Source organism: Megalops cyprinoides, chromosome 5 (genome assembly GCF_013368585.1).
Source record: "Megalops cyprinoides isolate fMegCyp1 chromosome 5, fMegCyp1.pri, whole genome shotgun sequence".
NCBI lineage: Eukaryota > Metazoa > Chordata > Actinopteri > Elopiformes > Megalopidae > Megalops > Megalops cyprinoides.
In genome coordinates this window covers 31,245,158-31,270,486 of record NC_050587.1, presented here as the reverse complement: position 1 = coordinate 31,270,486, position 25,329 = coordinate 31,245,158, and the positions used below count along the sequence as shown (strand labels likewise).

Here is a 25,329-nt window from a genome sequence, read left to right as displayed (position 1 = left end):
ATATGATCAGCACTGTGCTTAGATTTACAATAGAAAATGTCTAAGATTGTGTGTATTATATATTACTTCACTTAGCTGAGATGCATTCTCACAGCAAAGCAGCATATCAGTCTTGAAAGACAAATCAGCTGGTGTAAATGAATATGAACTTGCAGAATCATGTACTTCATGAACAAATGTAAAACCACTCTGCCTGAAAGTTGAACCACCTTTGTACACAAACACTATTAATTAAAAGATACAGACAACCAAACTCAGTGTTTCCAGATGTGATACACTACAATATAAGACATCTGCATAGATGCACTTGGTAGAGTCTAAAAAGCTACTTATATTGCTTGAAGTGGTTATAAATAAGTACTTATACACATTCAAGTAGGAGACACTCCAACACTCATTTCATGTCCATTAAAACAATGGTTAGTTAAATACTGTAGAGTGCAATACATTATATCGTTTTCAATTTCTCTTTTTCAGTCCGCTTTGTGACAATGGAACATGGTCTTTCAGTCAAGGAACTCTGTCTTCAGGGCCTTGGTCCAGCAGCGGTGCTCTCAACCTTTAGGGCCACAGAAAAAAAGAACAGATTTTTATCATTAGTCCAGCTACTACCTTTCTGAAAGCTTCTCTAAGTATACAGCAATCGTAGAATAAACTGCCATTTTGAAAGTCATCCAGAAACTGCCTTGCGATTGTTCTTGAACGTTCAGAAAGCAGACAGCAAAGAAAATGCCGCCTTGAAAAGAATGTAAAAAAAATCATGCGAATCTCAACATAAAATGGTCATGTGGCCTGATGAATAAGTACAACAATTTGTGTTCTGTAGGCTTGCAGTACCATCCCCCTTCTCATTAGTCTGTGCAAACTGCCTACAAACCTATTCTTTACCCTGAGCCAGCACATACTGTCCTGCAAACTGCCACACAACTGTCCACTCCTTCACTTCAAACACAAAAGCATAGCCAGCAAATACAAAACAAGCCTTCACCAGCAAATGCTGCTAAAAAGCTTTAAGTGTTGTTTTTTTTTACTACTGATAATGTAATTACTACTATACTGGGCTTCTTTTTGTGTGTGCTTCTTTATGACACACTTATATCCATTTGGGTGTTTCTTTACAGTCATTAATTTTTGCACACTTTGTTGTTGAAATGAGCACATCACTGAATGTGACATAGTGACATGTATTCACGCCCCACCCAGCAGGTCCTGAGCTGCCTCTACCTCATGCTGCTGTTTCCCCCCTGGCAGGCGATCCCACAGCTGCAGCAGCTGCCCTCCAGCCTGGGGCTCCAGCTCCTGCATGGGAGACAAGCGGAGGAAAGATCCATCAGTCAACGCATCTGAATGGGCTCTATCAGCTGATTCGCTTTGCACCAGGGATGGGAGCACAATTCCCACTGTGCAAGAAAAAAAAACGCCCCGACATATAAAACGTACAAAAACGTTTTAAAAATATCCTAGGAAATTTTCCCAATAAATGTGGGATATATAAACGGCACAGAGACATGCAACAGCAAAAGATGAGGCCTTTTGGTATCTTCAGGGACCACATATGGAGCCAGTGACAGGTAGCTCAGTGAGGCACAGTAAATGGCTACTCTTCTGTGTACAACATCCAGCAAGCAGAAAGCTAAAGCAAGCTGGGACGCCTTTTTTTGGGCTGGATATACCACACTGCACAAAAAAGGCTTTACAAAGCGTCACCCTGAAGATTGCCTACCTGGCCATCCCTGCTGATCTGCACCTTCTTGTTGTCGTTCCAGGGGTTGACCAGCTGGTGGGCGAACTGGAAGGGGAGTCTCTCCTTGCGGATCCACTCTACCTTGAAGACGCCCCCCAGGCCCATGAAGCCCCAGTCCTGGCACTGCTCCGGTCCAATGTCCGAGCACATCCTGGCATAGCCCTGAAAGCCCAAAGCCTCCAGCTTACAACCCCTAGCGCTAAACTGCCACCTTCTCCCTCTGTCAAGGTAGGCACGCACTGGCACCACGCACCTCCCCATAGACACTACAGGGAGAATAAGCTCAGCAATAAGCATTATGTGGCAATACAAACTTGTGTTGGTACAAGCCCAATGGATGGATATTGGCTATAGTAGTTCAAGACTATAAGCCTTACAACAGCACTCACTTCCTTTGTGGCAACATTTCCCCATAATGGCACTATTTCAAGGAAAGTACCAATGATTCAGAATCAATGCTACCTACAGACATAACCCTGCTGAGTGCACTTCTTGTATGTCACTTTTGACGAGTGGCTGCCAAATGAGCAGATCTAAATATAAATGTGTAGCTAGAATCCACTTCAGCAGGTAACAAACCTGAAGAGTTAAAAAACATAAAAACTGCAAGTGCATGTGAGCTGTTCCAGGAAGGCAGCATCTGCTTGGAGCACCACGCCGGAGGCTGCTACACTACCTGGAAGTGCCCAGATCCCTGCACAGAGAAGATGAGGAAGACGCTGCTGCTCTCCTGGAAGGCGCGGTTGAGCTTGAGCTCGCTGCTGGGCGTGGTGGACCAGATGCCCTTCTGCTGGGAGATCTCGATGTTGCGCTGGTTGCTGCTCTTCATGATGAAGTAGCGCACCGGGGCACTGTGCCTTGGAGACGGTGACTTGGAGCACTGCAACACAGATAGTCTACACTGGGACTGGATATTCGACTCCAGCGTTCTTTCTGTCCCCCCCTATACCTCCCTGTGTAAGAGATTCTGGTTGGTAACAGGAGGCTCTGTCTTTGTGTTGCTGCTCTAGCAATGGATGGCCCGGTAAGGACCACCCTCCGTCATTAAAGCTCCTAACGAGTCATCAGACCAGAATACTTACAGTTTAAATGACAGCAGAGACAGAGCTTTCAATGTAAAGCAAGTTGAGCTGATTATCTGTGCCAGATACAGAATATCTGTGCTGTCTCTCTGGTCTCATTTGTTTTATGTCAGCTCTAAATAGATGGATAAACCATTTTACATGCATTTAATATCTGTCTCTCAGTTTTCCCTATGTGCTAAGTTTAGGCTGCATTATTAACAGTGACAGTAACAGAGAGTACCACTGATATGGATTATGTGAATCTGAAGGAGTGACACTGCTTTCCTTGAACCTGTCACTGCTACATGCAGCTAAGACGCAGAAGCAACGTTAACACCAAAAGCTTACGTTTCTCTACTGAGATTGTCATTGTGTGCTATTCAAAGGGAATCACGCTGAACCCGGCATGGATGCTAAGGCTCTGTACCTTTCCAGAGGAGGGAGGAGAGGGGCTGGCACTGGTGCAGCTGTTGCTGTCAGTGGACCTGACGGACAGCTGGTCTGAGCAGTCATCCCCTGGGTGCTTGGGGTGCAGGCTGCCCTTCTCCTTGTGTCCCTTGGACTGCAGGTGTGCCAGGGATGGCGACAGCCTCAGAGGCCTGCAGGTGAAGAGTGGAAAAGCAGGAAGAGGCCTGAGACACACTCGGGGGGGCAGGACGCAGAAGAGCAGGAATGATTGCAAGCTGAAACGTCACTTCCATGGCTGAACCAAACCGATCCAACACGTTACAGTTACGCTGTGGTCATGCATTTCTGCGGACAGCTCTGCTAAACTGAGAGCATCTCAAACATGAAAAAGAAGACAGTTATCATTGCTGGCCTTAAATCAGAATCAAAAAAGATGCGGCATCCAGCGCTAACGGAAGAACTGGACAAGCCTGAGAAAGCCTTCCTTTACCTAACATTTACATCATTTATTTGCTTAGCATATGGCAAAGAAACTTCCACAAGGGTACAATCACTGAGACCTTATGAGATTCAAACTTCAGCCTTCTGGCTAAGCCCAGTTCTCTGACCACTACTCCAACCACACAGATACTTTGTGATAATAAAGCACTATCAGACCGTGACAACAGCAAGTACTCTGTTTAATACCGACTGACTGACTGTTTGTGGTGTGCCACTGAAGATGTGAGCCACTGCAGACTATAACAGCAAGGCCTGACCCCCCCCTCACCTGTCCACGATGGGATGGTCGTCGGCCAGTTCAGCGTCGGCGGAGCTCTTGCGGCTGTTGGCGTTCCTCCAGGAGGACTGCTGCGGCAGCTCGTCGTTCGACATGGGCCGGGGCCTCTGGCCGATGCCCGCCGGCTGCTGCAGGCCGGCCTCGTGCTCCTCGGCCGTCAGCACGGTCACCAGTGCCCGCATGGTGGCCTCGTCCACCTGGGACCAGGGCTTGCAGGGGGCGCGGATGCGCCGCAGGAAGAGGCCGTGCCACTTTTGCCGGAGCTGGAACACCAGGCTGGCCGTCTGGGAGGGGGGTGGGGAGGAGAGACACACACAGTGCACCCAAGCACATCAGGGCTGCCGGGCTCCCACTCGTTCATATGACATTCACATTCATCACGACTTCCCGCTGACATTTTAAGGAGCCACGGGCAACAATCCAGGATAAATCTATTTTACTGCTGCCAAATCTCCCTGAAATTGGGCTACTTTGAAGATGGTACACGGGGGGGGGGGATACTTTTTGAGACACTTTTGAAACACTTTCAAATCGTTCTGAATTTGAGCAAACACACATTTGTGGATGTTTCTAGCAGCAAATACCAGTCATCACTAGCAGGGGGTTTATTGTAGAAGCCAGTGAGCTCGCCAATGTATTGGCAACATTAGCACCTAGGGACTACTACAGGAGACAGTTCATGACACCAAGCCAATGGGTCCGCAAGAAAGAGGGATGTGTTTGACTTGCTGCTAAAGAAAAGGATGCACTATATTTTTGATTTGGGCAATTTTCCATAACGTATCAAGGACAGCAAGATATCCAACTCTCCTTTCTAGGATTTTTCCAGGAAAACATCTTCAAGGACTCTCGGAGGCTGTGGGAACACTAACGTTATGAATGTATGTCCTTGTCATTTTCAGGGACGACAGAGAGGGTTGATTGATACAGCAGAGTATTCCATGCCATTTTCCTATATTGACCATCACACTCATATATTAGCGGCCCCATTAACCATGCTCTGAACCCTTCCTAGCAGATTGGCTGAGGTTACCACAGTTCAAAAAAGCAACGCGGGCCTTTCTTACCTCGCGGTCCAGTTTGAAGTTCAGCCATTCATCGATCTTCATCTGCGCCCTTTGGGAGACGGAGCGGTCCTCTGTCTCACTGTCACTCGTGTCATTCACTGGATCAGCTGTCGAAGAGCACACTATTATTATTGTTGTTAAGAATTTATATCGGCAGATGCCCCTATCCAGAGAAACTTCAAAGAATGTCACGGGTATCAAGATATGCACTTAATAGTTCCTGACATGCATATAACAGGAGTCGTATGAACAAGAGCAGAGATACAGAACAGCCTGTAACACAGTAAATTAACATCAGGTTGAAAAATATTGATATAAATGAGCAGTCTCTGTAGCTGTCAAACGCAAGCTTAAAGGGAACGTTCTAAAAGAACTGCCTTCAAAATGAATACATTCCTTAGCGTACAGAAAGGACACGTCAGATCAAGGCCTCTAAGAAGGCTGCTAGGCATGTACACACAAACATCTTGTCTGTGTTTAGTTCCCTCAAAGAAGCATCCAAGGTGGTGTTTTTGTGAAAGGGAAAAAAAAAAGAAAAAAAGCTGGTACTGTTGATGTAAATGTCCCTCTTTGGCTTCCCACAGCGGTTTAAACGATAACGGAAAGAGCAACGCAAAAAGGCGTACCTTTCTGGACGGCCGGCTCCTGCAGGGCAGTGCTGGGCAGCTTGGCGCAGCCTCCGAACACAGCCACAGCGAAAGGCGTGACCGCGGAGCAGCACCTTACGCTGGCGATCCGGTGGGCCCTGGTCATCTCGTCGTAGATCAGCCACTCCGTGGGCAGGGCCTGGACGGCCGCGCCCTGACTGTTGGCCGGGGGGATCTGGAAACAGAAACAGCGCGGTCCAATCAGAGAGCTCGCTTGATGACGCTGCAAAGCCGCAGTCACACTGCACTGCTGAGGTCTGACTGTTCTGTGTATGTAACCACGTTCACAGGAAATGAGAAAGCAGTTATGCAGCAGGAGGAAACCCAATGACAGAGCTTGTCTGGATGCACCAAACAAACAAACATCATCCTTCCATATAACCTGCTGACCCGGGAGCATTAAAATGTAAGCTTTGTTTTATAATGTACAAATCATTGTTTGCCAGTGAGGTACATACAAGCCATACACCAGACATCATGCATACATGCATCCCACATAAAGGCTACAGCTCTCTTAAAGGAACACATTAATACTTTTTCCCCCAATATTTTTATTTTTTTCAACAGTCTTAAAGTGAATGTCAAGGCTTCCATGAGGTAAATTTCACTAACGATTTCAATCTACTGCTGCTATGTAGGAGGATCTTTTACTAAGCATGACGTGTAATTTCTTTGTTGCTAGCTGCCAAAACACTTTTTGCAGGTGATTTGTCACCATTTGAAAGGTCACCAAGTTAGTTACAAAGACAATACTACGTCTACATACGTCTGCTTTACGTCAATATCAAAACATCTCTAATTGCCCCAATTCAATAACAATTGTGTGATAAATTACCAAACATTTTCACAGATCAGGCCTTTAATTTTGTGAGCTCTCCAATTACTTTGTAATTTCCAGTGCATGTTGGCAGAACTGTAAACACAACAAAACAGAATGCTACCAAAGGCGCGCCACATGTGGCTCCATGAGTCATCTGAGAAGGAACAGCGGGGCCGCTGAACTCACCTTCTTGTACTGGGGCTGGCTGAGCACGGAGGTGGGGTGGAAGCGGACCTTCTTCTCCTTACAGCCCGCCAGGGAGGCGTTCTCCCGGTCCACATGGATGATGTTGGGATACATGCCAGCCACCAGGGCAGCCTTCACCACGGCCCAGTTCTCTGAATTCAGGTTCACTTCCCGAATGTCTCCCCCGCCCCTCGCTCGCACAAAACCTGGACCAATCAGGGTTCAGATCCTGAGAATTTCCCTGCATTGCACTTCTATTTCCAAGAAACTGAAGTGGCTGTAACCACACTTGAGAGGAATGATGCAAAACGAGTAAAGACAGAACTGACATTAGTATAATGAAGAGTGCGCTGAGAGCACCATTAACCTGGAGTGATCCACTACTATTTTACTAGCTGCATGTGTTTTGCTGCATTGGCCAAATGAAAAATAAAAAAACTGTGCTCAGAATTTCAGTTATAAGCTGTATCATGAGAGGACCAATGAGGGCTTGGCTATGGCATGTGTACACAAACAGGCGGGAAGAAGACATGGCTCAAAGAGGTGCCCCTACAGTGAGTAAAAGACAGACTCAGCCGTCTCACAGCTCTCTGAGAAATTGGTAAGTACAGCAAGCAAAAGACAGACTCATCTGTTTCTTAGAGAGCTGTCAGATGGCTGACAACAGTGAGCAAAAGATACTCATACATTTCCCAGAGAGGTGAGAGATGGCTGACTACAATGAGCGGAAGACAGGCTCGTCTATTTCTCAGGGTGACATGGGGACAGCTGGCTAGGAGTTGGAGGCGTGCTCACCTATGGCTCGGAGCTGTCCCAGTAGCTGGGTCCTCATTCCTATGATGATCTCCATGGTGGCCTGGGACAGGAAGTTCTTCTCACAGAAGGCCCTCTCCCAGCCATCGCCACGCGCCTTCTGCCACGCCTACCATGACGGACACCCAAGCGAGAAGAATGACTGAATTTACAGAGGGTCAACATACTCTTGGTAACCCTGAAAATACTTTATGTATCACTGTTTTTTGTAAAATGTTTTTTTTCCTGTTGCTAATGTCATGTTGAATTATGTTTTTTATCAAGCTGTTCATGACTTACTGGTGAAATACATACCTAGTGGACATTTAAAATTCTTCAGAGCACAAGAAAGGCACAGAGAGAGCCAGAATATAAGTATTTATCACCAAATGAGATTTTTAGAGAGCATCACCTTTTCTTAAAACAGTAACAAAACACAGGAGCTTTTATTTGAGGTTTGACGTTTGTTCCTTATAATAGTTAAACCTCACATTACTAAGGACTAAAGAGTAAATTACAAAGCAATATGCACAGGGGCAAATGATCAGAGGGCAGCTGATTTCAAGACTGAAACAAAATGAGTCTGCGTCAACATATAATAACAAAGAATAAGTTAAATGGAAAGATGCAATGTAAATGCCAACTCAGTGATAATGGCTTGAATACAGAAGGGAAGATTCATTTCTGAGATCAATATTCTGACTATGCTAGGTCTTAGGTCAGCTGAATGCGTGACTCTCTAATTCATGTTTATTGAGTGCTATGAAGGGTTTCTCATGTACCAGATCAATAAGAAACAAACATCCATGCATTCAGGCAAGCAGAAATACTAATTGCTTATTCCTTCTTGTTGTTATCGTCAGAGAGGCTAATTTGATCGACTAATTGAGTAAATTGAGTGATTTGTTGCCACAATGACATGCTCAGAACCCTGACCAGGACAAAACTGTACATAGTTCTTTACTGTGAACAAGATGGGAGCTTGATCGCAGCAATAGTTTCTGAAATAAAAACCATCAATTTGCTTTGCAATGACCTTTTAACATGAAGCAGCACGTGTCTTAAAATGTAGGTAGGTATGCATACAATGAATGCATTTGAGAATGCAGTACAGGGTATATTTTTCATACACCACAGCCACATGGGCACAAGTGACTGACACGTGGCAAATACGTGGCAAAGACGGGAACTGGCAGACGACCCCTGGCTAAGTTGAGGAACAGACCGTGCTGGTGTTCGGCTGCGCCCACCTGGAAGGCCCTGAGCAGGGCCATGTGGTCGCTGAAGGTGCCGGCGGCGAAGCGCTTCCTGCAGAGCAAGGCGGTGCGCTTCTGGGAGGGCTGGACGGGCAGGATGAAGGGCTCGCGGTGCGCCAGCGTGCAGGCGATGGTCAGGATGGGGTCCAGGCACTTCAGCACCACGGCGCACAGCACCATCTTCCCCAGGTGGGGCTCCATGGGCAGGTCAGCCAGGTGGTAGCCCAGCTCCGTCAGATCCTCCCACTGGTCCATGGCGTCGATGGTCTGAGGAGAGCCAAAATGCAGTTTTTTTTTTCACATTTACTCCAGGCATCCCATTGGATGGGGAACAAAACCGTAACAACTTTAACTGAAATTTTAGCTAGCTGTTGAAGCTGATTGACGTTTGGCCACTCACTTTGCACTGCTCTAAATTTACTTGAGCAACAGTACACCACTCGCAACAGCATCTCAGCATCTCAACTAAGATTTAAAGCCGTGCACATCAGTTCTGATGATCTTTTCTCTTATCTGTTTTCCTGCCCAAAGCATCACAGGACTCAGGGTGGGTGCTGAACTAAGGAGCTTACCTTGAGCATCTGCACAGCGTTTTTGACAATGAGTATGGGCGGGGGCTCCGGAGCTTTGGAAAGAAACTCAGCGATGGGGCATGTGATGGGGGCCAGCAGCTTGGTGTGAAGGCAAAGTTCCTTTAAGACAGAGAAAGAAGGAGAAGAGTCAACACTCACTGCATTCCCTTACAGAACCCTACCTAAACATGAACCAAACAAGTACGGCTCCACGGCTGCACCTATTCTCTGAGTGTTTCGGCATCTAGTGGTAACAATGTGGTACTGACACAACCAAGTTTGTCAGAGAGTCAATGGGTGTGTGAATGAGCGAGTTCCTTCCTGCAGCCCAAGCCAAAACAATATGAATGCACATGTAATTAAAATGTATACTTATTTAATGCAGATTTTTCCAGGGCATTCACTGGACAATGCAGCTGTCATAATTGTTGTAGGTTTGTGTGTGTGTGTGTTTATGTGTGTTTATGCGTGTGTCCACGCATGGGCGTGTGTACCTGAAGAGGCATGCGCAGCAGCTGAGGGACCTGGTACTCCAGCATGTTGTTGAACCTCAGTCTGCTGAAAAGGTGGAAACAAATTCCTGGCCTGCAGCGCCCAGCTCTAGAACACACAACAGACACACTCACAGCTTCAGCCAATCAGATTAATGGGCCTGAGTGCCTGACCTCTTTAATTGCAATTTATTTAATGTGCCGTTACTAATATTTGCTTTGGAAAAGACCTTATCGCTTGGAAACAATCCAATAATAACGTAATGGATTCACCTTCAGATTCAGTTTTCCACTTTCACAGACAGCCATCATATGGCTCAGTTGCCGTAGTTACCAGAGAGTGTGGAAGAGTTCTATTCTGACAGGACCTGAGCCTGTAAACACGTGTACTGTGAAGTTTTCAGTACCTTCCTTTTCTCTGTAGCGCGCTTGCCTTTGATATCCAAACCATCTTCAGCATCGTCACGTGGTTCAGAGCATCAAAGGACTTCTGCAACAGGAAATGGTTTGGGGAAACAAACAAATTCCTGCTTGCTGAGTGTTCACTCCAGCTGACTGCTCGTTCCAGCTAGCCGAGTTCCATTTCCTACAGAAGACGTTTGTTCAAAAGTAAGATTTACCTCTTTTACTTTGCCAGCGTCGATGACGAAGACCACGTCGTTCACAGTGATGCTGGTCTCTGCGATGTTGGTGGAGAGAATCTGAGGGAGGGAAACAGCGTCATTGGTTCAGCGCTGCTGCTGCTGCTGAGACTCCCGACATGCTGCATATCTGAATACCGCCACTCACTATTTTACGGACTCCAGCTGATGGGTTTTTCAGAACTTTCTTCTGATCCGAGGTCTGCATGTTGGAGTGGAGCGTGAACACCTGGTACCTGAAACAAAGCAGCTGTCACTCTGGCATCCTGATGATGTCAGCATCCAGTGAGCTGCACGCAGCAAGGGTAACACAGAAAGCAACGAGTAAACCAGGAAGCAGCTCAGTAAAGTAACGACACAGTGACCGTATGTAGCAACGACTATGGTCCAATTACATCTGGTGGGCACCTGAAAAGAACTGAACAACTCTTATGACATATGACATCATACCTATGAAAAAAAAAGTATCTTCACAGTGTAGGATAAACCGTTTCAACCGTATGGTGCTCTGCTGCAGACGGGAGTCCTTACCTTTGAGAATGGTCCGAAAACCGCTTATCATCATACAGTATGCGGTCTCGAAGCCCTACTATCTCATCGTATCCAGGCAAGAAGATCAGCACTGCGCCTAAATCGGAAATAAATACTATTTAAATGGATGACACAAAATAAGAGTGCCAATGGTTCCTGTCACCCCTTTTTTTTTGCCTCTTTCTGCCAAAACACAGAAACATAAAATGATATGCGAAGCCCAGAAACAAACAAGTCTCGCAATCAGCACATCTACAGCCTCTCTATGTTACAGCCGTGTGATGTAACAGTGCAGTCATTTTTCTCTGATATTTCACTCCCCATCATATTAATCCACCCACCCTTTGGTAGAAAATCTGTGCCTACTAACACAAGACCCGTATGTCTAATTAACATCGCTAGCTCATTCCCAGCGCAAACAGAGCAATTTTGATATGACCCTCTCTCATTTGCAGGGAAGGTGGCAGAGAAATTTCTATTGTTGAGGTACCCGTGGAAGTAAAATAGTATACTAAAAAAGTACCTAATAAATAGTGTCTTTACAATAAAAAACTGTATCATTTTGAAAACGTGATTAACTGCAGTGACTGTCAATGTATCAAGATGGGTCTGACCACTTTAAATAACCTCCCTGTACTAAAATATCACCATACTTATCACCAGTTTTGACCTTTGATTGCCCCTGGGAGTAGCCTAGTGGAAAGCTATTGCACTATCATATGTAATAATTACTTTATCCAAGCTGGTATTTGCACAGGCTTAACAGTAGCTCAGACGAATAAGCCCTTTCATTGCTTGTGCCAGCTTCAGCCAGCACTACAGCACTGTAGAAACTGCGCCCCCTAAAGGACACTGCCAGCTGCTCACCCTCATCAGAGCTCTGGCAGATGTTGTAGAGAAGGTGCATGATGAGATCCAGGTCCACCTTCTCATCGTCGAAGCTGTGGTGGTAAACCTTGAGCAGCTCCTGGTCCTCGGCACTAAGCTCTGTGGTGGCCGCCTGGACCAGGGAAGACTCGTCCAGCTTGCCAGACTCCAAGGAAGAGCTAGAACCACAGGAACAAAAAGGCAAGACTTTGACTTTCAGTTCACTTAAAATGAACTGATAAAACACTCTTAGGCGTGTCAATCACAGATTTTTACAGGGTATATACAGTTTTGCAGACAGGTCCAAAACTCCAGACTGTGTCCAAGCAGGTTAGCATGCTGGATGGTGCTCTTACATGTAGGATTCTAGGAGGTCCACCACCTCAGTCTGGTTAAAGTGCTTGGCCCAGTCCAGCGCAGTCCTACCACAGACAGACAGACAGACATCAGGACTCAGAAACCAGTGGGAAAACACTACTCATTGCATTTAAGAGACATTTTAAACATATCCAGCTCCTACTAGAAAAACATTGAAGAAGTTACATGCAACGGGCAAACCTATGGTGAACAGAGCTGTCACAATTTAATTTTGTGTCAGAGGCTGCATTACTTAGCTAAGATGCTGATATCTATACGCATGCTCACCAGCCGTTGGAGGCCTTCAGATTCACATTGGCGCCCATGCTCAAGAGCTGCTCGATCTGACTCAGGAAGCCTCTTCCTGCTGCTACCATCAGCGGAGTGGCGCTGGTCTCACTATGCCTGTAATCAACTGCGGGGAGGGGGTGGATAGGTATCGACAATCAGGAAAGGATCACTCAAGAATGTAAGTTATGAATGCAACTAGGGATGCAATTATTAATCGGTATTGCTTTACTTCTCATTGCAGCTTATTTCTCAGATAACCATCTAAACAGGGTGGCAGTGTGGAATAGTGGTTACGGAGCAGGACTCATATCCAAAAGGCTGCAGGTTCAATTCCCTGCTGGGACACTGCTGCTGTAACCTTGGGCAGGGTACTTAACCCACAATTGCCTCCTACACAATTGCCTCAGTAAATATCCAGCTATCGAAATGGATGACATTGTAAAAAACTGTAACCAATGTAAGTCACTGTGGATAAGAGAATCTGCTAAATGCTAATAAAGTAATGTAATGTAAATAAAAGTAGCCATCTTACCACTGACATTCTCACTCAGGATGAGATTGAACAGTTGGACGAACGCGTCGGCATCTTGGTTGAGGAAGATGTCAGAGATACAGGCGTCCATTTCCTTCAGTAACCATGGGTCCAGCGAGGCCACATCTTTTTCAGTCTGCTCAATTGTGGAGAGGTTAATGTTAGGACTAAACCAAGAAAACTGACCTATCACTCAACTATCACTTAACTAAATCACCAAAGAAAGAAGTAACAGAATGTTCTGGTTTTCCAAACCCACAGTGTATATTTCAAGGTTTAAAGGTCTACATTTTACTCTAATGACAAACCAGTGCTTAAATCTCATTAAGAAAGGAATGCCAATTAAAAAACTATTTAAGAGAGTACTTCAACACCAAGCTACCAGACAACTATCCGTAGATAGTGACTGTCTCGCCATATGAAGCTCCTACACAAAAAGCCGCTTTACCAGCTGGTTGAAAACGCTGTCGGCTGTGTCGTCCAGCAGGTCGTTCTCCTGGAGGGCCCGGACAGCTGTCCTGTCCCTCTGGGGCTCCTTCCAGGAGCCGCTGTCCCGCACTCTGCACCATTCCGTGAGAGAGGTCTGCTGCTTCTCCTCTGAGCAGGAGAAAAACCAGCATGTTTGAATGGAAATGCGCAAGATGTGCCAGAGTGGCAGCTCAGCAACAGCAGAAAGGAGCCGACCATACGAAGGCTGAGCCACTGCAACCACTTACCTTTCTGCATCTCCTTTCTGTATCTGATCATGTCTTTATTGGAGTATCCAGTCGTCCGTAAGATATCTTCCAGAAAGAGTTCTTTCACTTCAAAAGGTCTCCCTTTAACTAGAGAGAAATTCACAAGAAATACAAGTTATAAGTGCTGACATTTTCTGCATTCTTACAAGACTACTCACAAAAACAACTTCAGCGCACTGATTAAAGCAACAGCCTGTGACTGCAAAACCAGCCATCAAATAATTGCATTAGCAATTAAATTTACACATATGACACTCTATTCACACAACTTCACAATTTCACTGGTGTCTGAAAAGAGATGTTGAAAATCACGTTTTTAAGGACGTAAACAGGAGATGTTACTGAAACAAGAGCAAACAGTCTGCTCCAACAACACCTGCTCCATTTTAAAAGCGTCTGCCTTTGGAAGTAAATGGAGGGGGTTTAGCTAACTCACTGTGAATGACAGGACAGGAGCCGAAATATCTGACAAAGAGGTCGACGTCGAGGGCCGCGCTGGACAGGATCAGCTTCAGAGACGGCAGCTTCTGCAGCATGTCCTTCAGCTTCGTCAGGAGGAAGTCGCTCAGGCCGTCCCTCTCGTGGACCTCATCCTGACATGAGTCACAACACAAACAAAACTCAGAGGAGATCCTGTCAATTCACAGCATCACGAATACTTGCATCAGTCAATTGTCTGGTCCCTGGCAACAGAGTACAGCCCCAGCTTACACGCTTTAAATTTTACTACATATCACAAGTGTTCATGGCACTATTAAACAAATACTGTATACACGTTTTTACGTCTTGCAATTCAACCAGCCCTGGAGGGTGAAGGTGCCGGCAGACTTTCACTACAACCAAGCCCCTACCAAGCTGTTTCCCTCCTTAGTTCTGAGAGGGCAAGGGATTCAAAGAAAACTGGGGAGAAATGTGATCATTTGTGACACTAGGTGGAGAGAGTGGAGCAGCCTTGTTTCAGTGGAAGCTTCTCTCAGCTTTTCAAGCTGACTGTTCTTAACCCAGCAAACAAACGAGACCAGACAACCAGGGGCACTCCTCTGACACTGCCCATGACGTGGAGTGTCCCCTCCTCACCACGATGACGTGAGTAACGGTCGACAGGGTGGCGTCTCCCGCCATCAGCGTGCGCAGCAGGACGCCGCTGGTGCAGAAGGTCAGCAGCGTCTTGGGGGACACTCTGAGGACCAACCGAAAATAACACGGCCTCAGCAAAACACACACCCAGTCCCAGTTAGTTTCACGATTATCCACAATCATGAATTTCATAGATTATGCTATGAAGTGGGGCCAGAACATCATGCAAAAGACTGCATCAGCGGAACCGCTGTGAGAGTTTGGAGCCGCCCATGGGTCACAGTTCACCCCTTCCACGGCTCATACCTGCTCTCTAAGCGGATCTGGTAGCCGATGGTCTGGCCGACGTTCTCCCCTCTCTCGGCCGCGACACGCTCGGCCACGGCGATGGCCGCCAGGCGACGGGGCTGCGTGCAGAAGATCCGGCAGGGGATCCCGTTCTTGCTGCAGTCGTCCAGGAGGAACTGGGGGATCTGAGGTACAAGACAAGCAGCTTCAAAACTACTGTCCACGGCTTCTCTGGTCCAAAAGAGGACTGTTTTGGAAGTTGCAAGCATGCTGGCTCCACCTTGGTTCCAGCTCTGCCTGTTAGAGCTCACAACTGGTCATTATCATGTGGTAAGACATTCTGACGGAGCCACAGGCAGGAATTCAAAGGCACCTAGCTTCTGAAAAATAACTTTCATTTCTGTACTTACCATGAACGACTGGATGCACCATCTCAAAGGCACAGAATGACAAATGCTTGGTGCTTAGTGTATCCTATTTCCCCAAATCACCCCTGTAATGAGGGATTTTTTTCCCTGAAGAGTGCCCTGAAAATTATTTCTGTGACTAACCCTCAGTGTCCTAGAAACCAATAAACTTGTCCCTCAAACAAATAATGCATAAACGTAAACCCAACAGAGTTGGATGTCTAGATGCCAGAAGAAAGCAGGTTCATCCCAACTTAAGATATTCAGTATTTAGCATGCATGTACTTAATGGAAGGTGGGCAGTCTAGCACAGTGGTAAGGAGCTGGGCTTGTAACTGAGAGGTTGCCGGTTTGATTCCCCACTGTGGCACTGCTGTTGTACCCGCGGGCAAGGTACTTAACCTACAATTGAACAAGCAAATATTCAGCTGTATAAACGGATAACAAGTAAAAACTGTAATCTGTGTAAGTTGCTATGGATAAGAAAGCCTCCTAAATGACAATAATGTACTGTATGTAATGTGGGCCTTTAGATCATGCTTCTTGTTAGTAAGGACTAAAGAAATATGCTCTGACTCTACTCATTAGAAAGGCTGTGGAGAAAAAGTCTCTCTCACCTGAGTGGTCTTCCCAGAGCCGGTTTCACCCACGACCAGGACCACCCGGTTTTCCTTGATGATCTTCACGATCTCCTCCTGCCGCTCGTACACAGGGAGGCAGCGGCGGAAGAAGTCGAGCTCCGACGGGCCCCTCCTCGGGGGCACCTGGGGGATGCCATTGTTCAGCCTTCCACTGGTCCTGTTCTTGTCCTGGCTGCTGTCTATTAGAACCAGAGGGGTAAAGGTATCGAGACATTATGCGCTATCACCCTATAAAAAGGCTCAGACTGATTTGAGAGCAATAATGTCAGAAAACATTTTCACATTCACACAATGCATACAGTCCATTGAAAGAAAGGGATGTGCATGCAGGAAAGGTTCCAGATTTAGTTGCATGGGAAAACAATTGGACCACTGATTTATGAAAGTTAGCTTAGATGCCATATGTCGCTGTAGAGTTAAGCCAACTGCACACTATGCACATACAAGCACAAGTTCCATTTTGACCATTCTGAGAGACTATCGCTTATGCAAGGAATGAATTTTCTTTCACATTCTTCTCTAACAATCAGTTTCATTCTCTGACTGACTATCAGCACTGTCACACTAAGCTAAGAAGCCTGTACTGCAGTAACTGTAATGCAGCTGTCCACAGGTATCCCACCTTGAAGCTCTCTCTTGCTTTATAGTTTTCTGCACACATTAAAACACCAGGTTTCTGCTGAGGGGCCAGAAGAGGGCACCCTTCACCCTGAACCAAACAGAAACCAATGCCCACTTCAGCGCTGACTGACTTTTTAAATGCAGGCTTCTTCAGAACAATTGATGTGACAATTATCAGATGTTTTCTTATCAGGATGTGCACCACAAAGACAAGCCACCTTTTCAATGAAAAGCTCTTCGTGAACCTTGGATGAAAGGCCCTGTGGAAATGACAGTCATTGCAATGTCTCTAGAACCGTGCCGTGCCTATACGCAGGCCTTTTTAAGGCAAATGAGCAGAGGACAAAAAATTAAATTTGCAAAATAGGTTTTTAAAAATCTGTTACTGTACATCTGCTTCCATGCAGTCTGCTGCCTGCCCTCTTATCACAAATACAGTGGTAATAAAGTATATGTGTGCCTCTAGCACAGATACTTCCTTCTTCCACTATGTTCAAAGAACAAATGGATTCAAAACATATGTGCAGGTGGAGAATCAACTGAGCTGATTCACTTCAGAATCTGACAGTGCATATTAGTTTCCTTACATTCCAGTGACTGTATTCCTCATTTAGTAAGATACCCTCGTGCTATGTGGCTAATGTTGCATATATTTTACGTGGACTCTTTACGCAATTTCTACAACCAAGCCTTTTAAGTATCAACTCAGAGTAAGAACTCTGACAGTACATTACATTACATTATTTACATTTAGCTCACGGTCTTATCCAGAGTGACTTACAAAGTGCATCTTACAGTGGCGTGCAAATTTGCGCAAACACGACACCACTAACCACATATGAACAACCCTCAACGCCAAACATAATGCTGAGATAATGCGTGCTTAGATCAACTTGCGGACTGACATACATCCATGTCCCACAAGTCCCAGAAGAGCATGTTAATGTCCCACAATCCCTGCCGCCACACACTCACCTGCCTCTGAGGCAACAGACGTCCCTCGCTCCGTGCGGGGCAGCAGGTCAGTGCGCTCCTTGTTGGTGATGGGAAACCTCTGCAGCAGGCTGCGTACCACATGCTTGGCATTATGGGAAAGGTTAAAGGTCATTACAGACTGGGCTGTCTCTGTGCCATCCTTCTTCCAGATGGTGAGAAATCTCTTGGATCCTTTCCTGTAAGAGCAACACGGGTTCGTTACCATAATACACACTAAATGCGTGGCGATTACTTCCACAAGTGACTGATGGTGATGCTGAAGAAAGAGAACACATGAAAATGTTTTGGAACTGGTGGTATGTTTACCCTCTGCTTTTGGAAATGTAGCCCAGGGACTGTGCCAGGCGATGTATGAAGGCTCTTTCAGTGCTTGTCAAGGAGGAAGGAAACTCCAATTCTGTAAATAATCAGTGCATGAAAGAAATCAAATAATAATCAAGTAATGACTAATTCATTCACCTGTTTTTGCTTTGATCACAGTGTTTCATTTCTGAGATTGAGCTGTGTGATCCAAGTGAGAAATCCAAATGAGACAAGGTTTTTGAAAACCAATTCATAATTAATTATGCACCATAGAACCCACAGCATGCAGTGCTCAAATGCTGTATGCATACTACCAGGGATCGAAACAGAGAGAATAATGCAAGATATGGGTACTAAAACTAACATCAAAGTTGTATCTAGCCATACCCAATTTTTAAATGTTTTTTCCTCTCCCCAGAACAAGTATAAATAAGACGTGATACCTTTGTCCTCACTGTACTGAAATCTCTCAAAGGCAACGTTCACTGCTATCTTAACCTCTTCACCAATACGGATGTCTTTCAGGCCTTTGGCCTTGGAGACACCGGGCTGTTTGGACTGTGGCGTGCCTTTTCTGGGAGACGCGGTGCTGGGACGCGACATGGTGCTCTGCACGGAGAAAAAGGCATTCATTGATCATTGATCAAGAAACAGTTAGCGGTAGCATCGTCTTTCGGGTCTCATTTGTTTTCGTGTACACAAAAATGTAGGAATAAGTCACCTGGTGATAGATAACCTTAGAAGTGTGGAAAGTCTGAATGTTTGGATAGCGAACTTTCGTTGTACGCTGTAGCTAGAAGGCTTCGTTAATGACAGGTAACTGTGTGGTTCTGTCGTTGTCATTTGGAAAATATGGGAATAGACGTCGTTTGAATACAACTGTGTGACAACTACAAAAGTAGTCAGCTGTCTAATTTCCTAAAAACGAGCATCGTCATAAGATCATAACCAGTATGTATGTGAAATTACACTGTACTAGTGTAACTGGACATTTAACTTCCATGACGCGCCGGCTTTTAAACCAGCTAATGTCAGCTAGCGTTTCTGACACCAGCATCGTTTCTACAACTTGCTCCGCAGCGCAGATAAAGAACTGTCTAGCTCTTACATCTTCACTCACACAAGCTAAAATCGATTGTTAAAATAGCTCACCTCATACGAAAACAACCAGACTAACTTAGCAAACGTTAGCCTGTGTACGTTAGCCAGCTAGCCAACTGACAGCAAAGTTAGTGAATACTTATGCTGCCGACAGTAACGCTACATCCCAATTATCTGAACACTCCGCCATGAAATGTTAACCTAGCTATCTAACGTTAGCTAATTTAGCCCTTTAACAAAGTAGCTATCTATCATTAACCACAGTCAGCCTGTCGCTGGCTGGCTGGCTAGCTAGCTGGTTAGCCAGATAACGCTAGCCACTTAACAAGGCCTTAAAATACCCTACAAAGGCATTTTCTTGCAAAGGGATCAGTATGACTGGAAATTATGTTTGTACCGAACGTAACAGAAGAGAGAATATGTCGTTATTTGGAAAAGAATAATAACCTTTCTTGTGTCCCGACCAGGCGATACCCTGCTCAGAGAGTCTCTCAACTCGGTTTCAAAACCGAAGGCAGGAACCCGGCAATAACGTCATCGCCGATGCTCGCTATTCTCCCGCCTCTCTGTCGGGGACAGCCAATCCCGAACCACCGTCCGCAAACTTACAGTGAACCCCTGCCTTAACTGTACATAATCAGTTACGTGCGACTCTATCACACACCGACTCTTTGGTGCAGATGAATTACATAGCGCATGAATTACGTATTCTGAAATCTTAGAAGCTTTATCTAATGCACTACTTGGATACGGCCAGGACATTTATTACAGAATGCATGCACTGGAAAAAAGTATGTATGTATCCATTCCCTGCTGTGGTCATGAACTACGTGTAGTTGTGTGTGTTTCAGTCGTGTTGGGTTTCAATTAACTCAATTGCCTAAAAAAAACGGATGACAAAGTTGAAAGTTAAAGCCCCTCATAAAAATGTCGAGGTTGAATAAAACAGTGAAGAAACAGAACAATGTTCCTTGTTTCTGTGCCATGTCAATAGCCCAAAGAGGTCACACACCAGGTCCCCATGCTCTATAGACTTGAAAGTAACGCGTGTAACAAAGATACATGCTGTTAAAGAGATTTTAGAGGCTAGTCAAAGAGTACAGACCAGCATATCCTCCCCCCATCCTTTCATCAGATGAACTGTTTTATTTTAAGAGATTTAGGGTTTGTCAATAAACCTTTCACCAAAGTGGTGAATTTAAGAGATGTTCTACTTTTTCTTTTCAGCCCAGCAGCAATGTTGGACCCCTTTCATTTAAGTTCCAATCTGCACTGCAGATGGTATTCGCATAAACTACACATAAAACTGACAGAAATGGAAAATCAAAACTCGCATCACTTGTTGGCAAGGCTATGAGATGCAAAGCCAAAAAGGGACAAAGGATTATTTTATCTGAAGTTTCTGTGAGTTTTAGATGAAAATGCATCAAGACTGTATCCACTGTTCTATAATCACCTGATGGTTGAGGGTTGCATATCACAATAAAGACAGTGACATTTATCAAAGTATCTGTAGCATCTACATTTAAATGACTGGCTAAATGTTTGCCTAACCATTGCCCAATGTCTTCCCTAGCGCTGAAATGAGAATGTAGATGTCTCTGACACATGGCAAATCATCCACCTGTTGAGTTATATGGAGCCAGAGAGGGCATGCATATAAATGGATGTTTTACATGTTGTGCCCATCAAAAGTCTCAAACAAGTCATTTTATTTGTCATATCCACTCAAGCTTTTCCCCAGTCTGGCCAGAAAGAGTCAAGGAGGAAAGAGTGGTTAGCACTGGAATTTATATGAAGCTCATCATTACACGTATTGATATATTGATCCTTGGAGGTCATTTTTCAACCAAAGGACCACCTCCCCATTTAACCAGTCCTGGAATTAATTAGCTGATGGACACATATGTCAAAAAGCACACCATGAGCATATACAGCAGTCCAGAATGGATTTCAGCACTCACTGGAGGAGCAAAACAAAAAGCTTTCTGTTTTACAAACCAATGAACAAAAATATAACTTACCAATGAGCGGGGGTAACTTACCTCAACAACCACTAATGTATACAGCCACATCCACATCAGCAGTGGATGGCAATTCCTTTTGGCAAAACTATCACACCAGGAACTACTGTTTTTCAGTTGTGGGCTTGCATTTAATTCAAAACCCCTCAATAGAGGAATGAGCGAGACATGTATTGATGGAGACATTTCCAGTTCAGGATGGTATGTTAAACGGCACAGGCTGCACTATCAGGAACAAGAATTTAAAATGTATAGAAAGATATCGTATTTGTCAAAGATGCAGCCAGGTATGTTAACTGTAACCCAGGGAATCATGACTCATCATGGCCCTCGTGGACAACCAAGGTGCCAAACTTTTTTAAGTCTGACATTGCTTTTATCATTAATGTAACAATTTGATTTCAGTACACTGATAGTATTCTGAAAAGAGCAGAAAACTTTAAAATGTAAATATTTTTATAGATGTCTTGAAACAGGTAACTGAGATGATCAACACCCGTAGGGTACACCTTCGACTCTTGGGAGATGCAGATTACTGCAACTATGACAACAGCTGTTTCAGTGATTTCCTCCATCTATCCATTGCGTCCCTGTATGTATCCATGAAAACAACCACTAACATTAACAAGCAACTCCGTCTATCGACAATCGGTTCTTCAGAAATAACTGCAACTGCATCGGGATTCCTCAGTTCTTATTATGAGAGCCAATGAACTGTGTAAATAAATGTTACAAAGCAAGGCAAAGTAGAAGCATAAAGACCTCTATGAACACAAAGGACAGTTACGGAGGGAGGAGGTACATGCAACATGCCCTCGACGTCTTTTTTACGGTACTTAAACAGTGTTTGCGAACGCGAGAAAGTCTTGCTGGTCTGATTCAGAAACGGAGCTGGCTGGAATCCCTGCCAGCCAGTCCAGGACCAGCCCACTTCGCTTCCATTCCATCAACAGTTTACCGAGCCGCGCACTCAGCGCTCCCACCCAGGTTTTTTGGATTGAGTTATGCGCACGCTGCGTGCTCTCGGATTAAAGTGCCCGTACTTTCGTCCGCATTGTAAACCACCAATGCCCGGGGAAGGAATGGCCATCTGATAGCGCAACAGTTAGTTTTCTGAGATCTCAGACTTCGGGAGAACGGGAGGACGGGTAGGAGCAGCTCGCATTTTGGGGGAGATCATGGCGGCGGCCGCGGTGGAGGTGAGTGCGAGTAGCGGCAGTAGTGACACATCGAGCACCGGCGAAGAGGAGAGGATGAGGCGGCTGTTCCAAACGTGCGACGGGGACGGAGACGGATATATTAGCAGGTAACAATACAAATGCTTCACCCCCCAAAACAGCCAGGGAACCTTGCAAAAAGAGTACGCTAGAACAACAAAACTACTAGCCACTTAGCTGACCCCTATTTGAAATCATTGAAACACTGTTTGCAAACAAGCCAACTAGCCTGCTACATCTAAATGCAATGTAAATATCTGCCTCAACAAGTTGGAACAAACTTCGGGACAGTCAAATTGGAAACAGCCCAAGAGTTTTCGAAACTCTGAACTGTTTGTAATGGGGTTGAGCTGATAGCGATCATAGCCAGTTAGCTACTACTTTACGATTCTGAAAATTGCGCACCCGACAAACTTTTAGCTGGAGTAATAACCCATCATAACGAATTCAGTCTGTTGACGGCGGAAATGTCGCAAGAATTTAACCTGCTAATTCAGATCGCTAGCTGGCTAGCACCTTTAAATGCGTGTCCTGGCAAAGGTAGCGAGCTAGCTAACATTAGATTCCTTTGTGTTGAATAAATGCATCAGAAACAGCATTCTAAGGTGGCTAAATCGTATTACTTGAGATTTCTAAAATTAACCACAGAAGCCGCATGCTCGACCACAGACAGATTTTTGTTGAGGTTCGTTAGCAAGCTAAACTGATCACAAGACGCAGTTAGCATGATTTTGGCATAGCTGAAGCGTGCCTCAACCAGATGCGTCCAGCTAGCCAAAAAAAAAAAAAAAAAACACTCAAGCAATTATCTCCACACACAGTGGGAGTTACGTATCCATTCATATCCATGGACTTTTCAATTACAGTCTTGGAGAGGTCGAGCGAGCAATCATCACTCAACAGATGCTGCGATGACCTTTGAGTCGGCTCATTTGCATTAGATACTGCAGACCGTCCACCGATGCGCAATGGATGAACTTCTTGTTCATTTAAAAACAAGTTTTAAAATACATACTCGGAGAAAGTATTGATTTGGTATTATGATCCAGCCCAAACACGAAGGCAAAAGTAATTGGCATGGACACGTGGTGTCGTTAATAAACAGGTAATATGAATCTTTTGAATTCGTTTTTTTTTTTTTGAACTGAAACACCAACAACCTACAGACATTTGAGTCCAATAAGTACAAGCTTCAGTTTGAGGTACATACTGCTGAGATTGTTTGCCCAGACCTTCGACACCTTTGCAACAAATCATCTGTGAAATGTTTTGAATTTAAAAATAACCTTTGACCTAAACCAGCGACTAATGCTGTCAGCCCAGAGAATAATCAAATCTGATTAAAAAGAATCTGAAATGCAAGGTCTTGTTGACAATGCAAAGTAATTGGCTTTACCGTTGTAATAACTACGTAATTGCTACCTGTCTTGTATCCAAGTTTGTCATGTCCATGGGTACATATCATGTAATGGACATGTGAACATTTGTTTTGGACTTTTCCAGAAATGATCTTCCTTTGATTATGTTTACTGTGATGGGGCCCCTTCTCCCAACACCACAAGTGGTTTGTTTTGCTTATCACATTCTGTCTGTATCAGCACTCCATCCCCAAAGAGATTTAGCATGGCATGAAGGAAATACACAAGTCAAACATGTTGACTGTTTCGGTTGCAAACGGTTCTGCAGCTGTGTGGCTGTGTCTCCAAACATCCTTCCAGGGGCCACTGTGTGTGGAGATGCTCCGGCATTCCTCGACTGTCCCTGTCAACAAAGGAAATGGCCGGAGAGTGTCCCTGCACACGTTTCCGCACCGCGGCCTCCGAAGGCGGCGATTAGCGGAGGGAGATCTCTGCTCAGATCTCCGGCCCAGCATCTGATGCAGGGCGGGCATCAAAGGTGTTCGCTGGCCCCTCGGCTAATTTTCTCAGCGGTGCCCTTTGGTTCCCGTTTTGTTTGTGCGTCACGAGCTGCCGTGTTCCCGCGGCTTCGTCACGTGGCAGCAGACACTCCTGGAGGAGATCAGATATGTTTCCTGTAGTGTGTTGTGTAGGTTCTTGGATCAAGGGAAATAGACTCACTGATGAACAGGTCGTTGCCTATTTGACCCCCCCCCCACCTTGTTTTGCTCACTAGTTTGACCCTGTATTTATGCAAAGTATATTTTGGAAGGGCACCTGGAGATTATTTTTGAACCAGAGTTATCTGCACTCTGTCTTGCAATCCAGCATGATTGCTTAAAAGGTATTCAGCGTTTTATGATAAAAAGCAAATACTTATGTGAACATTAAATATCCAAATATTGTTTGTTTGTAGAAGTCCGGCACACACAAAGCATATTTCCTCTAAACTGCAGATAAATTCTGTCTACAAGTATTACTGATCCTGAATCAGCTCCTGATGTTTTCATACATTGATAGGGGTGCATGGCAGGGCTTAGTGAAATAATCCTGAATCTGTGGTTAAGGTGAAAATGTTCTTGAAGGGCCATTTTGTGGGCCGATTGATAAATGTATGGTGCATGCAACTGTACACGTTTTTTGCCCAGTCCTAGTAACCATTTAAAATGAATAACGGCTTGTTTTGATTTAAACACTGGTCTCTAGACAGAAAATTTGCACATTGTTCTCAAATGCAATGCATTATGTTCATGAACTTTCTTATTTTTTTGAATCCATTCATTCAGGTCTGGTACTTTGCCAAACCCTTGGAATTGTCCTTTTTATATTAGCCTGGCTCCACATGGAAAAATCTTTGTTCTGGTATTGCTTTATTCAGAGATTAAATATCATATTGAGATTATTCAGTCAGATAATTCAGATGCAAAAAGGAGGCCAAGATCCGCTTTGCTGAATTTGTGTAGTGTGTTCCAAAGT

General features: G+C 45.0%; 3 protein-coding genes across 4 annotated transcripts in view; 1 reads left to right on the top strand and 2 right to left on the bottom strand.

Annotated features, from left to right (window-relative positions):
• Positions 1 to 482: 482 nt before the first annotated feature.
• On the bottom strand, positions 483 to 15,331 carry LOC118777491 (3'-5' RNA helicase YTHDC2). The gene is made up of 26 exons (XM_036528472.1): positions 15,165 to 15,331; positions 14,859 to 14,961; positions 14,218 to 14,374; positions 13,761 to 13,868; positions 13,493 to 13,641; positions 13,045 to 13,180; positions 12,510 to 12,636; positions 12,221 to 12,286; positions 11,865 to 12,043; positions 10,998 to 11,094; positions 10,615 to 10,702; positions 10,446 to 10,526; positions 10,233 to 10,315; positions 9,829 to 9,934; positions 9,335 to 9,454; positions 8,757 to 9,029; positions 7,510 to 7,636; positions 6,715 to 6,920; positions 5,688 to 5,883; positions 5,062 to 5,168; positions 3,986 to 4,278; positions 3,236 to 3,407; positions 2,421 to 2,624; positions 1,724 to 1,906; positions 1,225 to 1,299; positions 483 to 559 (listed from the first exon to the last, which is right to left on the bottom strand). Exons 2-26 carry the CDS (start codon positions 14,901 to 14,903, stop codon positions 527 to 529), a joined length of 3,411 nt encoding a protein of 1,136 aa, XP_036384365.1. The 5' UTR covers positions 14,904 to 14,961; positions 15,165 to 15,331; the 3' UTR covers positions 483 to 526.
• LOC118778432 (3'-5' RNA helicase YTHDC2-like) lies at positions 15,143 to 19,720 on the bottom strand. The gene is made up of 6 exons (XM_036529960.1): positions 19,663 to 19,720; positions 18,558 to 18,723; positions 18,118 to 18,208; positions 17,791 to 17,987; positions 16,171 to 16,373; positions 15,143 to 15,331 (listed from the first exon to the last, which is right to left on the bottom strand). Exons 2-6 carry the CDS (start codon positions 18,715 to 18,717, stop codon positions 15,143 to 15,145), a joined length of 840 nt encoding a protein of 279 aa, XP_036385853.1. The 5' UTR covers positions 18,718 to 18,723; positions 19,663 to 19,720.
• Positions 19,721 to 22,223: 2,503 nt separating this feature from the next.
• mcc (MCC regulator of WNT signaling pathway) overlaps positions 22,224 to 25,329 on the top strand; it is a 77,053-nt gene continuing 73,947 nt past the window's right edge. For both annotated transcript variants that reach the window (XM_036529521.1, XM_036529519.1), the window contains exon 1: positions 22,224 to 22,545. In XM_036529521.1, coding sequence (XP_036385414.1) covers positions 22,418 to 22,545 — 128 coding nt within the window. In that variant the 5' untranslated portion in view covers positions 22,224 to 22,417. The remainder of the gene's footprint in view (positions 22,546 to 25,329) is intronic.